The sequence below is a fragment of the Citrus clementina genome, unplaced genomic scaffold, assembly GCF_000493195.1.
Source record: "Citrus clementina cultivar Clemenules unplaced genomic scaffold, Citrus_clementina_v1.0 scaffold_7, whole genome shotgun sequence".
Lineage (NCBI taxonomy): Eukaryota > Viridiplantae > Streptophyta > Magnoliopsida > Sapindales > Rutaceae > Citrus > Citrus x clementina.
Genome location: NW_006262075.1, coordinates 5,666,932 through 5,683,589, shown reverse-complemented (window position 1 = coordinate 5,683,589; position 16,658 = coordinate 5,666,932). Strand labels below are relative to the sequence as shown.

At 35.2% G+C, this 16,658-nt stretch overlaps 3 protein-coding genes across 4 annotated transcripts; 2 read left to right on the top strand and 1 right to left on the bottom strand.

Moving 5' to 3' along the window:
* Nucleotides 1-1,628: 1,628 nt before the first annotated feature.
* On the top strand, nt 1,629-4,914 carry LOC18036015 (2-hydroxy-6-oxononadienedioate/2-hydroxy-6-oxononatrienedioate hydrolase). Of its 2 annotated transcripts, XM_024181403.1 has the most exons (5): nt 1,629-2,423; nt 3,256-3,351; nt 3,482-3,549; nt 3,875-4,040; nt 4,854-4,914. In XM_024181403.1, exons 1-4 carry the CDS (start codon nt 1,800-1,802, stop codon nt 4,035-4,037), a joined length of 951 nt encoding a protein of 316 aa, XP_024037171.1. In that variant the 5' UTR covers nt 1,629-1,799; the 3' UTR covers nt 4,038-4,040; nt 4,854-4,914. The 2 variants fall into 2 exon arrangements, with proteins under 2 accessions (XP_024037171.1, XP_006426372.1); XM_006426309.2 differs by lacking the exon at nt 4,854-4,914 and having other exon boundaries at nt 3,875-4,415.
* A 593-nt stretch (nt 4,915-5,507) lies between these two features.
* Nucleotides 5,508-6,991, bottom strand: LOC18037705 (wall-associated receptor kinase-like 20). Its single transcript, XM_006426308.2, has 2 exons — nt 6,066-6,991; nt 5,508-5,703 (listed from the first exon to the last, which is right to left on the bottom strand). Exons 1-2 carry the CDS (start codon nt 6,925-6,927, stop codon nt 5,657-5,659), a joined length of 909 nt encoding a protein of 302 aa, XP_006426371.1. The 5' UTR covers nt 6,928-6,991; the 3' UTR covers nt 5,508-5,656.
* A 2,630-nt stretch (nt 6,992-9,621) lies between these two features.
* Nucleotides 9,622-15,211, top strand: LOC18037704 (chaperone protein dnaJ A6, chloroplastic). The gene is made up of 8 exons (XM_006426307.2): nt 9,622-9,788; nt 10,430-10,591; nt 12,357-12,498; nt 12,581-12,638; nt 13,504-13,546; nt 13,688-13,736; nt 13,829-13,909; nt 13,998-15,211. The coding sequence occupies exons 2-8, from the start codon at nt 10,485-10,487 to the stop codon at nt 14,847-14,849; spliced, it is 1,332 nt and encodes a 443-aa protein (XP_006426370.1). The 5' UTR covers nt 9,622-9,788; nt 10,430-10,484; the 3' UTR covers nt 14,850-15,211.
* The last annotated feature ends 1,447 nt before the right edge of the window (nt 15,212-16,658 follow it).

Sequence of the window (16,658 nt, the reverse complement as noted above, 5' to 3'; positions counted from 1 at the left end):
CCCCACCCCACTAAATATATTGGAGAATAGGGGTAAAATTTTTTATGGGGTGGGGAATGGGGTAGGCCTCCCCACCCCCACCCCACCCCATTGCCATCCTTATTTTGAACTGAACCAACCAAAACAAAATAATGCACATTAAGTAAATTCTTAGATAGACTTGTAATTTTGATAAAGTTGAAGTGATCGGGTGATAATTTATCACAATTAAGTACGAAAAATTTTAAAATATATCAAAATATTATATGAGTTATATAATAAATAAATAATATTATAATATATATATATATATTTATTTATTTACTTTAAAAAATCATCGTATAAATAGTTATTATATTAAATTAAAGATCTCATCCACGCATCAATTCGTAAAATATTAGAGTACACAAAAAACAGGACTCATTGTCTCATTCCCATAAAGTCGAGCCAATAGAACCGCAGTCCACAATAACTGCAATACCCGTATTCCTTTTTTAATTTTAAATGGTCAAAACTGCACAACTCTTACTGTACGCTGTCCAAAATTTATTAGGCGCTCTCTGCAATGTTTTATTTTTATTTTATTTTATTTTAGAAATGAACCAATTATCTAATGGTTCCATAAAAAGAAATTATTAAAAGCTGACACAGGAACCGATGAGCTGGCTCTACTTCTTTGATCCCCATTGGTTGTAGCTCAACAACAAGACAACAACCCTCGCTTTTTTTGTCTTTCCTTTCTTTCTTTTAAATAATTATTTTCCCCTAAACAAATAATAATCAAATTGAGATAGAAAGATTTTGCTGGCCGTCCATTTTTGTATAAACAAAATGCAAAATATATAAAGGGGCCAATCAAGCCTAACCCATTTATCCAGATTCCAGAATCTAGGCCGCCAGACATGAACTTGTGGTCTAAAATTATTTTTTAATCTAAAAATTTCAATTTTTTTTTCTCAACGTTATAATTTTAAAAAATCATTTTCTAGAAGGTGAAAATAGTTGAATAAACTGCTTACTCAAAGAATCTTATGCCAAGGCAGCTTTCGTCCTTTAGAAACAAAGAACAATCGATTACTTTTGTTGGAGAGAATTTTGTTCGTGAAAGAGATTCAAAATAAGACGAATTGGTTATTACTGTCTCCTTAATTTAATTTTAAAACATAAATATTAATTTGAAACTGACCAATTAGTAAAATAAAAAAGTGTGGGAGCACAAAATTAGTGCATATGCATGTATTTTTAACTTACCAATAATGCAGCAATTATGAAGTTACGTATAAAGTTTTTTCACTTTTTTTTTAATTATAATTCATATTTTATGAGATGAGTACGTTAATATTTATGATCAGATAATTATTAAAATTAATTTATAAATATTTTATAATTAAATAATTACGGAAATTAATTTATAAATTTTATATATCTATTGTGCAAAATCGAACTAAATATTACATAATTAATAAAATTTTATAAATTTATTATAGGAGTTTAAACTCATAATCTCGCAATTATGAGGATACGTTCCAACCACCACACTTTAAACTACTGGCTTACTTCACATTAATGTTTTATGTATGGCAAGACATTATTACAAATACGGTCCAGTGAGTCGATGTAAATTTTTCTATCTTTCTTTGTCGCACAAGTTGTATTTGCGCCCACACAGTCTTTTACTTCCATAATTTCTCTTCTGCTTTAAATGCTCTGATTAGAACACTTGGTTTTGTTCATTGTATCACTGATCGACAACTTCTCAGAAAAAAGGTACCCAAAAAGAAAAAAGAAAAAGACAAAGACTCAGATTCTTCTGGCAGATAATGGCCAAGTGTTTCAGCTTCACTGCAGCAAGAAACTCTTGTTATCGCTACAGCTTCGCTCACTCCGGTCTCAAATCCTCGACCGTCGATCTGGGAGAGGGCACGGTCATGCACTGCTGGGTCCCCAAGACGCACAAACAAAACAAGCCAAATCTCTGTCTCATCCACGGCATCGGCGCCAACGCAATGTGGCAATGGGCCGACTTCATTTCTCCTTTAATCTCCAAGTTCAACGTCTACGTTCCCGACCTGCTGTTCTTCGGCGACTCCTACACCTCCCGGCCGGACCGGTCCGAGTCTTTCCAGGCGCGGTGCGTGATGGGCCTTCTCGACGCCCACGGCGTCGCCAAGACGCACGTCGTCGGGATGAGCTACGGGGGGTTCGTGGGCTACAGCATGGCGGCACAGTTTAGGGAGAAGGTTGGGCGGGTGGTGCTAATATGCGCCGGGGTGTGCATGGAGGAAAAGGACATGGATGACGGGTTGTTTAAGGTTATGAACATTAACGAAGCTGCCGAGATTTTGTTCCCTCAGAGACCCGAGAAAGTGAGGCAGCTGTTGAAGTTAACCTTCTACAAGCCCCCTAAAAGTATCCCTTCCTGTTTCTTCCGTGATTTTATCGGCGTAAGTACTGAGTAGTTTTCTTTTCATTTCCCAAATTTCAAATTTGTTTCATTTTTATTTTGGATTTATTAAATTAATTACTGATTTTTATTTATTTTTTCAAATATTCTATTTAGTATTAAATAAAACCTGAGAGGTTCCGTAATCAATTACAGTAGCACACGGCACTGCTTTGTTGATCCAACACTTCAACTTCATTCCCGACCCCTGCATGATTGCTTGCTTCATGTGCGCTAGTGTGCTTCCTGAAATGAGCAACGTCACTTATGGGATCAATATAGTTTAGAAATTGGAACTGTAATCAGATGAAAAGAGGTTAGCTTTTTTGGGTTTTATTGTGTTAGCAGCCAAGTGATTAGATGTAATTAAGGTCTGAAAATCATAAAAGCAAAACTAGCCTGAAGCATCTTGGAGTTGTATGACAGACATAAACTGCTAATGTGTCCTATATTACTGTGCTTTTTTCTGGCAACATTTGCTGTAATCCTTTTTGCTAGGCTCTTTGATGACCAGATAATTACTTGTATAACAGACGACATCATTTTTACCTTGTTAAAAGATCTTCAAGAAGTTCGTTCCCTTTCTCATTAATATTTATGTCTGTGATAAGCTTTCGTAAACTGACAATTAAAGGTCAACAAGTGTTCAATTTCCAAGTACAATTCATTTAAATTACTGTCTGTGGAGAAGTTTTAGTCATCAAGATCAAGAAAGCATGTTTTCCTTTTGATTGGTGCCGTTTACATGTTTGGAAGTCCGCTATTATTGATTTACTATATTCCCTGTTCTGTTTTGCCTGACTTCTGTTTTGTGAATTTTTGATTTTGTGCAGGTTATGTATACGACATACCTTAAGGAGAGGAACGAGTTGATTGAGGCATTATTATTTAAGGGAAGAAAACTCTCTGATCTTCCCAAGATAACCCAGGTTATTTCCACATCTTAATACATTTGTCAAAAATTTCAGCCTTAAGTAATTTTGACTATTTTGAAATCTTCATTTTTCTTCCTTAATTCTTGGCATCTTCTGATAGGCATTTACTTTCTCCATTTTGCAGCCTACTCTTATTATCTGGGGAGAACATGACCAGGTATTCCCAGTGGAATTGGCTCACAGATTAAAAAGGTTACTCTCAACTACTTGACACGCTTAGTACAGGGTTTTGGCATTTTACATTTTTGTGTAGAGAAATGATTTTTTGACAGAATATCTTCCAAATATAAAAACCATCTTAACTGGCTTGGACCTTTTACCTATTTCCTGTAAATGAAATGAATAAAATACACACACACACACATGTATTTATTTTATTTTAGCCACTTGAAGCTCCTTGCTTATTTTCATCTTTTCTTCAAACCAAGTGAGTTTTGTGTGATATCTCTGCCTTGTGAATTGTTTTTTAACTTTTTTTTTTAAAATTTTTTTATGATGGCTTTCTATTACACTACAGGCACTTGGGTGACAATGCAGAGTTAAAAATTTTAAAGAAAGTTGGACATGCAGTCAATATGGAGAAGCCAAAAGAAATGTACAAATCCATGAAAGCTTTCCTCACTGATCAACTTCCTCAATCTAAGAACGGAAATCACAGCAATGACCGCAAGTTAGATTGAAAGGTATGCCAAGAAAAATGAAAACAGAATTAAGGAGTTTGCCCAATTGTTAGCTGAGCCTAGATTGTGAGATATATATCTATATCTATATCTATATATATAGTGTGTGGATAACATTACCTCTTTGAAGTCTGTAAAGGTTTGCATTTGTACATTTAGAAGATATAGAATTGTTAAATTATTATAGAAAATAGGACATTTTCTGAGAAAACAAGCTATTTAGCTACATGAACCCTTGGGTTTGATATGTTTCATCAAATGATGATATATTAATAGGCTGGTATCCACTTCTTTTGTCCTCATGAATGGTGGTCATTTGTTTTTGGAGAAATGCTATTTTCTGCATTGAATTATACGAGGAACTACTATTCTTTTTTCTCCCGATTGTTTACACATATTTGGTTGCTCATGATTAATCTTTGATCAATTCTTGTGGAATTCCTGAAATCAGATATCTCTCTTAACCCTTAAGGCCGTTTACCTTCTATTGCTTTGTTTAATGTATTGAGCACTGCTTTATTAATTAAGCATCTCATTTGCCTATCAAAATGTATGATTAACTGGAGCTTCTTACGCCAATAGTTTGTTTGTGGACAGAATTTTTTTCTTTAATCTGAATTCATAATCTCACCATTAACAACGAAATTGACCTGCCTTGGAAAAATATAGCATCAGGAATATTGACATATTGTCAAGAAACAGTTATGAACCATGAATCAACCCCTTGGGCATTATATGGATATTTGGCGTCTTACAAAGCCCAAACTTAGCATGTAAATTGTTTCTGAAACCTGGATTATTAATTTCTATGTACAGTAATTCTAACAAGAGAAAGGGCAATCGACACAATTAGAAGCTGGTAAAGAGTAGATTATTATGTGTGTTAGATTTTCTTCAAGTGGTAAGGCAGTATGCTTGTTGCTTTTGGGTAGATGATACTTCACCAAATCAATTGCATAATTGAGAATATAAGAAGCGGAGAATCTCTAGCTAGTCTCACCAAGAAAGGAATAACTTTATTCCAGCTTATCATATGTAACCCCGGCGGCATTACTATAGAGCAAGGGGAAGATCAACCAGAACTGTGTCTTTCTTTTCTTCATTTCTTCCAGATTTTAAGGATTGGCCTTTATTTCATACCTAATCAAATATTCAAATTTACTGTGTCATGGTGAAAAATTAAAAAAATCTCTTTTCACTAGGACTTTCTATGAGATGTGTTGCACATGATAATCGTTAATTACTTTTTCATTACATATTAAGATATTTTCATGATCTGAGCTCTCTTAATCTTTTACAGAACAATTTGTCTTTTAGTCTTAATATATAATTAAGATTTAATTACCTTTACTTTTTAATTTATTAATTTTCAATCACATCAATCAAATTTACTCAAAAAAAAGAAGAACAGATAATGAGAGGATCTTGATTCATTATGCTTACTTAATTGTGAATCACAAGAATGGCGATCATTTCTTATTTCTATTTTGCAAACATTACCAATTTCGGCTGATTGATAACTTCTCCATACAAAAACAAAACCACTTCAAGCTTAAGATTTACATTTTACAGACTGTACTCATCAGCCGATATCTCCTGCAGTCCTGCTCCGAAAGCTGCTAGATGATTAGAATTAAACCAGCCAAAATCCAAAACCACTTCTTCCCTGTAACATGAATCAAACATATAAATTCAAATTGAAGTCAATTTAGAAGTCAACAATTTAGCTGCCGTGCTTTAAAGTTAGAACAGAAACGCGGTAATTAGCAACTAATTACATACATATATATGCATTCCCCACGGCCTTTTATTTATTTATTATATATATATATATATATATAATCTCACGTCCTAGAATGAAAACGTCTTTATGGTAAAAGACAAATCACTTTGGCATATTCCCCTATGAATAACAAAAACTGACGTGGTTTTGCAATACCGGTTCTGGCATGCAAAGCATCTGCTGTTCCGGGGCTCATCCACACACCTTTTGCATATGCAGTTAATATAATTTAATAAAACACTTACAGATCTGTAACGACGCGGAGCTCCAAAAAATCTCTTGCTCCTGATCGTTGTTGAAGAAGTTACGGCACTGGGTCGTTGTATTGTAACCAATATCACACGCGCAAATAAAAGAGTTACCGGGAGGAGCGTATCCGCATACACCGCCACTCTCCTCGCAGGCGTTGCATTTATTATCGATGTCATAAATATCAAAAGCTCCGTTTGCGTACTTCAGCAAAACCCCGTATTGCCACTGGTTCGGGTCTGTCGGATAATCCTGGAGAGACACAATCGACGTGTATCCTTCACATTTCAACGACCGCAGGTCCAATTCACCTTTGCTGTTAAAATTTGCGGGAGAGTAAACACAACACGTGTTGCTCGGCGGAAACATCGGCAGTCCGAGGCCGGTGACGGAGGGACACGTGTAAATGGAGTCACAGAGGTGGGAGGATGAAGAGTCACAGACAGGGGAGCCGTTGATGGCTAGGGAGCAGGTCGGTGAGGGGCATGAGAGGAGGAGGAAAGTTGATGGGCCGAGCTGAAACGGGCTGGTCCAATCAAGGCCCAGATTGGGTGACTGTTGCATGGAGTTGCATGTTGACATATAGGGCGGCGTGATGGTTAAGGTTGAGGTGGCGTAGGATATGGAAGTTACAGGATATGAGCCAGTGTGGGTTGTGAGGGTGAGTTGGTTTGAGGTGGGTTCGCACGTTACGAAGGGGTGGAACCGTGGGGAGCCGCAGCCGTATCCGCTGCCGAAAGGGTACTTGAGCTTTAGTGAGCCGCAGGTTGGGCGGCAGGATTGGTCCCCGGCTAACGTGCGCTGTGGGGGAGAGAGGGAGAGGAGGAGGAAGATGAAGAAGGAAAACAGGATTGCCATTGATTCTGCTGAGTGCTTTGGTTTTGCTCATCTCTTGTTATCTCTAGCTAGCTAGAAAGGTTAAAGTAGATGCTTATGCTGTCATGTAGTGATTTTTGATTAACTTCTAAGTTTCTTAAAGGAATATTGACTTCATTAGGTAACAGTGAATGTAAACAGTAGAGAGTAATTTTCTGTCTTACATGACCAGTTAAACAATCCACAACTTTAACTTCTTTTTTTTTGGGGGGGTTGGGGGGGGGGGGGGGGGTATGAATTTAAATAGCAAATATCAGAACATACAATTATACAAATAAATTAATGTACATGGTGCAGTGAGATTTTTGAATTTAAATAGCAAATATCTTAAGCAAGTCTCAAAATAAGCATTACGTATATGCTCTCAAGACATGCCTTAATAGAACTCATTAGTTAATACTTTATCTTTAAATAACTATATCTATAGGCAGCAAACTGGTTAATTTGTTTACTACTTCATATGTGTCTCAAAAGGACTTTCGAAGCATTTTTTCCAGCCTCCCGTGTCTTACACGGTGTCGGGTTAAGATAAAAATCAAGCGACACTAGTACTTAGGATTAATAGTCACCGAATGGATTTATTAGTTCAAACTTGATTTACAGCACCACTCAAATCTGATTATAGTATTCTAAGAGAAGGTTGGAATAACTTCTCAAACACATATTTAATGTACTTTTTGCGAGTGTTTAAGAGCGAATATATGCCATTATTATCTCCACGAATATATATGTGTATCTTCAAAAGCATATGTACAGTTCTGAATTATTGATAGCTTAAGCCATCGTTTGCTCTGATTTCTAGTCAATTGGATTTCAGAAGCTCGTATATAGAGATCACCATTTACCAACCTTTGTTCAGGAAAAAAGTGGGGGTGTTCGATTCCATCGCGTTTAAAAATTTAGAAGAAGAATCTGTTATATACTTAATAAAAAAATTTACAATATATAAACATATACGAGGCGTTATAAGTTTAAAAGTTCATATAAAAAGAGAATTTTTAACTAAGGTGTATACTTTTTAGTGGGAAGTTAAGGTCTAGTTCTAATAGTAGAAAACAATCTTCCTTAAGGTCTAGTCAGATGAGTGAGTTAATTTTATTATTTAATAATTTGTTGTAGTTACAGATAGAAGACAGTTGTCGGAATAAAAAAAAAAAGAAAATAAAACGTAAAGGATTGGGCTTGGCCCATTGAAGCCCTTTGTAGTTTGTACAGCCTGACTCAGCCTGAGGCAAGCAAATGTCAATCATGTCTACAGGCAATAGCTGCCCAAAGACTAAAGTAACACAAAAGTCTAAGCCAGTCAGTTGTTACTACGGGCCGGGCTCACTTTACCTGGGGAGCTGAATCTGAGTCGCACGTTCACATACATGTATCGATCTACTGTTTGTTTGATTGACATATACAAAGCAGGCAGCGCAGTCAAATAATTACGAAATTATCTTGTGAAAATCACACGTGACGTGCTTAACATATATATTAAACAAAATTTACAAAAACACACTTGTAATCAAAGGAGTAATTTTTAAAAACCTCCCCTGAGGTTTGAGGCTGTTGCAAGTAGATGGTGAAAATTATTTTATTTGTAAAAGATCCCCTACCGTTAGTTAAAATTTTCATTGACTAACTGTTGACTTTAAAAAGATAATATTACCCCCAATAATAATTTACGTCAGTTAAAATTTTCTTAAAATCTTTAAAAAAAAATTACAAACTTAAAAAAAATTATATTTTTATATCAAATAATTAAGATTTGTAATTTTATTACAAACTTTAAAAAATTATATTTTTATATCAAATAATTAAGATTTGTAATTTTATTACAAACTTTAAAAAAATTATTTTAAGATTTGTAATTTTATTTTTTTAAGATTTTAAGGAAATATCAATAACTTGATCATGATGAAAATAATTATTTTAATTACTTATGAAATTATAAATATTTAGAATTGTAAATATTGGGGGTAATATTATCTTTTCAAAGTCAACAGTTAGTCAATGAAAATTTTAACTAACGGTAGGGGGCCTTTTACAAATAAAATAATTTTCACCATCTACTTGCAATAGCCTCAAACCTAAGGGGAGGTTTTTAAAAATTACCCTAATCAAAGCAATACATTACCAACAACTTTATAGGGCCGTAGACAATAATTCCTCTATTTATTTTAAAAATTAAGTGTTTAATCCTCATCTTATGTTATGGGAGTACACGTTTTTATAAATTTATAAATTAAAATTTTGAATTAACCTTTGAAATTTTACACTTGTATATCTATTTGAAATTGTGTACGTAAGTATGTAATATTAGAAAAAAAATGTGATATATTAATTATGATGTCATCAATATAAAATATATTTCATCTATTAATTACCCATATAAACAATACCGCTAAGAAATATATATTGTATTTCTTTTAGTTTCATTGATTATATTAATTTCCAATTACAAAATGTTAAATATATATAAGCGGAGCGTACTTGATTTTTTTTCTAAGTAAATTCTAGTAATTTATTTGTGCATTAGAAGACTCTAGTAACGATATTTATCTAATTAATTCCGACCCGGGTTCACCGGTCCGCCCGGCTCCGGTCCATGTTAAATTTAAATCTAACGGTTGAGCATCGAATCTGTACCCTAAATCAGTAAATGAAAAAGCAGAGAATCATAGCCCTCCTTAATCAGTGTGTACATTTTGTTCTCCAGTAAAATTGAGAGAGTTGTTGTAGCCTACTAGCCTCATCCTCCAACTGCTCGTGCGCTTCTCTTCCGCTGCTCTCCCTCTCTAAAACCTTTAAGAGGGAACGAGACGACGGAGAAGATAAGATTAAACGACAACAGTCAGGTTCGTTTTGCAACATGGCTTCTCTTTAGCTGCCCTAATTTCGTCACCCAAAAAAAAGTTATTTTTTTTTTAGTTTACGTACTACCTAACGGCATTTCTGGACTGTATATTCGTATTTCCATAAATTTGTGTCTGTAGTTATTGAAAAAATTACTGTGTGAATTTATGTTTATATTTAATGCTGTTTTTTTGCTTATTGTCATTCATGTTTCTATTATTTTCTTACTTATTTAGGTCTCTTTTGCCATTTTATTCCCGTGCAATTGCCTATTAAGTTTTCTTGTTGTGGGGTATTAATTATTAAAACCCTAATATTTTGGGAAAATGTGCTTTGCTGCATGTGAGTGAGTTGTGGAAAATAATAATTAAATATAATTTTCTGAGCTAATAAGCAATATGATTACTAGTATAGCTACCATTTTAATTGGCATTGCTTTTGATAAAGTCTGTGGATGTCAATTGATATCTTTTTGTTTTCTGGCGAACAAATTATTTGTCTTAGTCAATATCCAGATGCTGCAAATAATTTTGTTCCAGATTCTAAAGGATTTTGTTTTATCATTTTGATTTTTAAACTTCTACTATGTTTGTATTCTTCTTTTTGGCTTGCTCTTTTCTGAAAAATGTTCTTCTGTTTGCAGGAAACTCAGATTAGGCCAGTTGATCAGCCCCTTTTCCCTTGCTAAAACAACTTAGATGGCCATTATACCTTGTGGAAGTACATGGGTTGCTCAGTGGGGTATTCGTCCTCAGTTTATGCTAAGATCCTCTACCCCAAACAGGATGTCAACATGCCAATCTGGGTGAGCACCTTTATTAGTTGATTTTGTCCCTTCATATATGTGGAAGTATTATACTGGCTAGTTTGAATGAAATTATATACTCCTAGATTTCCAAATAGTTGATAAAGCTGTGCTGTCTTTGAGGCCTGGTGGTTGGCCCATGAGCATGTTTGAACGCAGCATGTTCTGCTGTAATGCATTTTTTCCAAGTGACCCTGCTGATTAAGTAATATTAAAAAAAAAAAAAAATTGTGCCCAGTATAAAATAAGAACACATTTTATTTTAAGAACGTCTGATACGTCCATCGACTAAATGTCGTTATATGTTGCTTGTAATGTTTTGAACTTCCATGAGCTCTGATAATCCTATTTATATGTGCTTTCTAGTTCGAAGTTACCTGTACTATAGATATATGATGCAAGGGCTGTGAAGGTCCTGTTATGTGTGGAGGATAGTAGAAAAGCCATTACGGGCAGAGTAAAGGAAAAGAAAAGCTTAGGTTAATTGTGAATAGTGGGTCTGAGGTGGTTGTTTGACTTGTCCTCAACTAGAGTTCTTCTAGATTATTCTCAAACTCATCGAATTACGTTTACATTGAGGTATCTCCTGCGGAAGATGGAAAAGATCAATCTATAAAATGATTGACTCCAATTCCATATTGATCTGAAAATATAAGATGATAAAAAACCAATTCATATTTATCTTGTGGAAAGCCGAAGAAGAAAGTTCGAATGTGAGTGGACTTCTCAAAACTTCTTAGACCAATATCCATTTGTTAATATTTAACGAAACATGATATGTGTTGCACATGTATATTTTTTTGTTAACACTCTGGGTGGTAATTCCTCTGTGAGCATAATGCACCAAAAATGACTGGTTGCTGTCCACTTTTCACTTCTTTGACCACAATTGCCGTTATGCCAGTTGGGGAAGGAAAAGAGGCCTGCTGCAAGAAGAGTGAGTGATTAACAAGTGCCTGTTGAATTAATCTTGAAAGATAAGAGTACATGTTGTTAGTTGATTGTCAAGAATGATGATACTTGAAGATGATTTTTTAATTACTCGTGTGAAAAATAGAGGAAGCCCTTTTACATTATCTGATCATAGATTTGAACATATTGTTATTGGACACCTCACCTTCTCTCTCTCTCTCTCTCTCTCTCTCTGTGTGTGTGTGAAATGGTCGCTGTCTGTCTGATCAAGATCAAAATGATTTTTTAAGGTTGTTTGGGGTTGCAATAAGAAGTCTGAGAGATGAATCTCCTTAGCCCTGCTAGGTGCCATTTATCTTGAATGGTTTTCTCATTAATTTGTGATTTTTTTTAAATCCTTTGACATATTGAAACTTCTGTTTTATGAAGCTACATGTCAGAGAAAATTGGAAAAAATGGTTGATAACCATCTGGTCTCTGTGTAAGATGTATTGGTTGGGTTTAGATAGTTGATTGGTTGAATGTATATTCTTTCATTGACATCAAATAGTTACATACTTCCACGTGCAGTCCTAAGGATGAGTTATGAGTCCTTTGTGTATGATGGGAAATGTGATATGTGGATCTTTGCTAGATAGTCAGCTTGCACATGTCATCTAACTAGAAATGGGATGGGGGTTTCTCTATTGCAGAAATTTGATGTGATGTATTTGAATATTATTGTTTGGTGGCTGAAGTAGTTTATTGTTTCTCTCAAGTGGGCAATGGTTTGAAGCTCGATATATCATATTGTCAGACTTTGTATTTTAGTGATTAGTGAAGGGTGTCTAACTAATATCGTACTATTCTGCAGCATCACAAGCAGGTTAAGCTGTCTGGCTGCTCCAAGTTCAAGCTTTTTTTCACGCAAGTCCTTCTCTTTGTTATCTTATGCTAGTCCATCTCAGACTTCATACCGTCGTAGGGGAGCACGATTGATCGTTAGAGCTGATAGTGTGAGTATAGGCTTTATTTGTTGTTTTTTTGGCACTGTTGATGTAATTGATATGTTCACCATGTGATTGTATTCATGTGCAGGACTACTATTCAGTTCTAGGGGTGTCAAGAAATGCAAGTAAATCTGAAATTAAAAGCGGTATGTAGACTTACGATTTTTTCTGGTGTGAGCTGGTCTATCACGTTCATTATATCTGTGATCTGTCCTTCTCTGCTTTCTTTTTTGGTGTGATATTCAACTTTGTGTTTAATTATGACTTTGCGAATTATTGAAGCTTGATAATTAACCCAGGTTTTGTGGTTGTCTGAATTGAAGGTTACAGAATTATTTAGAGTTTCATCTTTACTAACTCCATGAATATTACTATTTTCTATTTTTCGCACTTTGCCTTGTAGTTTATTAGTATTCAGTACCATCTTTTGTCCATTATATCTTGTCTCTCTGTTTGTTTCTCAGTTTAGCTGCATATACAATTTGCTTGTGTTTCATTATCCTTTTACTCTTCTAAGTCCATGGGAAAAGAGATTTACGTTTTATATGACATAACTGATTTTAATTTCTTCTTTGAAGTCCTGCTGCTTTTGAAGTTGAAGCAATACCATAACTTAAAGTGGTTATATCACATATAATATGGTCTTTTTATGAGAAATATTATATAATTGCAGAAAACCTTATGTAGTTTACACAAAACTGTAAATGTTAAGGTGCTGCAAATATATATACTTGAGTTGGTGACTGACGCTGATAAAAATCTTTTTACAGTTCACTAGAATGGTGACTATAAATTATAGTTAAAATGGGACAGTTATAACTAGTATCTGGGAAGGTGAAGTATAAACTTATGTATTTTTGTACACCTAATCAATTACATTCAAGTAGCAAACATTCGCTGGATATTCCTTTTTCTTGGTTTGCTGCATAATGTTTCTCAATTGTCACTTGTAGCTGCCTGTAAATTTTGTCAATTAATGTTACTGGCTCTTTTCAAACTTATCTTTTATAGCTTATCGGAAGCTTGCAAGGAGTTATCACCCGGATGTAAACAAGTAAGTTCTTTCTCATTCTTTCTCTTTATCTATAATCTCAAAAGGAAGTTACAATACTTAAAAAGCTTACCATTTCGTTTGTATGAATCTTCCAAAAATTAAGTTTGCTTACTTTTGGAATCATTTAATTGTATTATGTAGAGAACCTAATGCAGAACAGAAGTTCAAGGAAATTAGCAATGCATATGAGGTAAAAAAGGTTCAGTTATGCATTTTATGATTGAACTTTGTTCATTGTGTAAAGTATCTGATCTTAAGGAATACAACCATTCTGTTCTTCAGGTTCTGTCAGATGATGAGAAACGTTCTTTATATGACAAATATGGGGAGGCTGGACTTAAAGGTGCTGGTATGGGCATGGGGGTAAGTTAAATTTCCACTGATTATTGCATATATTTATTGTTGGCCCCTTCTAATTCTCCAGTTTGGATCAACTACTTGAGCATGCCAGGATTTCAGCAATCCTTTCGATTTGTTTGAATCACTATTTGAGGGCATGGGTGGTATGGGCGGAATGGGGGGCATGGGAAGCAGAGCTTCCAGGAGCAGAGCAGTTGATGGACAAGATGAATATTACAGCCTTGTCATAAATTTCAAGGAAGCTGTTTTTGGCGTTGAAAAGGAGATTGAGATAACACGTCTTGAGACCTGTGGCACTTGCAATGGTTCTGGTGCAAAGCCAGGGACAAAGCCATCTACATGTAGTACCTGTGGTGGCCAGGGACAAGTAGTCTCATCAGCAAGGACTCCGTTAGGTGTCTTCCAGCAGGTAATGACTTGCTCTTCATGCGGTGGGACCGGGGAAGTGTCTACCTCTTGCAACACGTGTTCTGGGGACGGACGAGTAAGGAGGACAAAGCGGATCAGTCTGAAAATTCCTGCTGGTGTGGACACTGAGAGCCGTTTAAGAGTACGGGGAGAAGGAAATGCTGGAAGGAGAGGTGGTTCTCCTGGTGACCTCTTTGTTGTTATTGAAGTTATCCCAGACCCTGTGCTAAAACGTGATGGTACCAACATTTTATATACCTGCAAAGTGTCATATATAGATGCAATTTTGGGGACTACCATAAAGGTCCCAACAGTGGATGGCATGGTTGATTTGAAGATCCCAGCTGGGACCCAGCCGAACACAACACTTGTTATGGCAAAGAAAGGGGTACCAGTACTAAATAAAAGCAACATGAGAGGAGATCAGTTGGTACGCGTCCAAGTTGAAATCCCGAAAAGATTGAGCAGTGAAGAGAGAAAACTTATTGAGGAGCTTGCTGATCTGAGCAAGGGAAAGACAGCAAGCAGGAGATAGTTGCTTGGGCCTTTTTATGTTTATCAAATTTATGTTGCTCACCCCGAAGAAACATTCTTCATTCTATGGCGGTCATTGCTGAGTCTATATGGCTTATGATAAGGGGATTTCTGAATTTGACAGTTCTCAGTGTGTCTGAGCTGAGGAAATGGGGTAAGCAAGTTTCTGTAGTAGTAGGTGAAATTACATTGCTATACTTTTGACCACAAGAAGATATCTTTGAGAATGGTTAATGGAGGTGAAATGGGAGATGCATCCCTCTTTAATTTTGTTTTCTACTTGATTTCATAAGTTACCTATTAATTATTTTTTGGAGTGTGACTAGATTTTGTGCAATAATACCATCCTTTAATTTTGCAACAGCTTGATGATTTTTGCGAATGTGCACTTGTGATGAAATGGTTTTATTTATTTATTTACTTCGCTCGTTGGTCAATGATTATTGATCATGGCTGCAGGGGTCAAATTCATTCCCTCAAAATGAATTGTATATCTGTCAATGTGTGAATGGGGATCTAAGTTTAATACTTGAACAAGTATTTCTACTCGAATTGTTCTGAACTATGTATTTTTATTTTTATTTTTATTTTTTTGGCAGGGTCAATGCCCATGGAGTTGTCGGACGGCTTTGTTTTCATGCATTAGATTTTATTATCAGGGGTTGTATGAATTCTGAAATTATACTCGATCCAGTGTCCCCTCGATTGCGCACCACCAAAAATTACTAAAGCATAAAAATCATTCGAATGCTTAGTTTGGTTTAGTCTGTGTCATTTGGATGGGCAGTCTTCAGACAAAGCATGGGATATTATTCTTTTGGGTTAATTTTATCCTGCCCCTAAATGTTTCAACATTTTTCGCCACGCACCCATATGTTTCGAAAATATTCACTCCATACCCAATTCTGTTAATTTGACCGTTATGTTTAACGGTCCTATTTGAAATTTAAGTAAATGTCCGAAATACCCCTTATCTTGAATTAGAGAAAAATAAAATGAGATAAAATGTTAATTTAATAATTAATGTTTACATTAAAAAATTTTATTTAAAGGTAATTAATAATAATTCCATCAATTAAATTATCAAATAAATTTAATTTATCATCATCAAATAATATTTAGGATATGAATTTCTAAATTTGCCCTTTGACCGTTAGAATAAACGGTCAAAATAACGGAATTGGGTGTGGAGTGAGTATTTTCGAAATATATGGGTGCGTGGTGAAATATGTTGAAGCATTTGGGGGCATGACAAAATTAACCCTATTCTTTTTTGTTAGGTAGTAAGGGTAAAAGATGCTCATTATCGTTTTCCTAAATCTTATTAGTGGCCTCCTCTGAGCACTTAGCGGTATCGTTTGATGCCCGTGGTTCATTCTTTTAGTCTCTTGATTTATTAATCAAATAATGCGGCATGCTCTGCTGAGGGCTGCTGCCTCGTGATAATGACGATAGTATGCATTACGGCAGGGTACTCTTCTTATTCAGGTATTGTTAGCTTTAAACTTTTTATCTTGATTCTTGAAATTAGAAAAGGGAAATTTATAATCGTTCACCTGTTTGTTTTGTCTTCTTCAAAAATACACAAACACTTATTTTTTTCAGCGCGCCACCTGAAGTTTGCTTTTTGTTGCATTCTTCCACTTCTGTCTAATTTCCATTAGCAAACTTAACGGAATGACTTTTTTACCCCTCAAAATTACAATTTAACTCAAAATAAATAGAAATTGGAGATAAATTGGATGGATTTATTTTTTTTCAAAGGTGGTAAGCGACACTTCAACCATAAGGGAGAATGCAGCCTCGGATG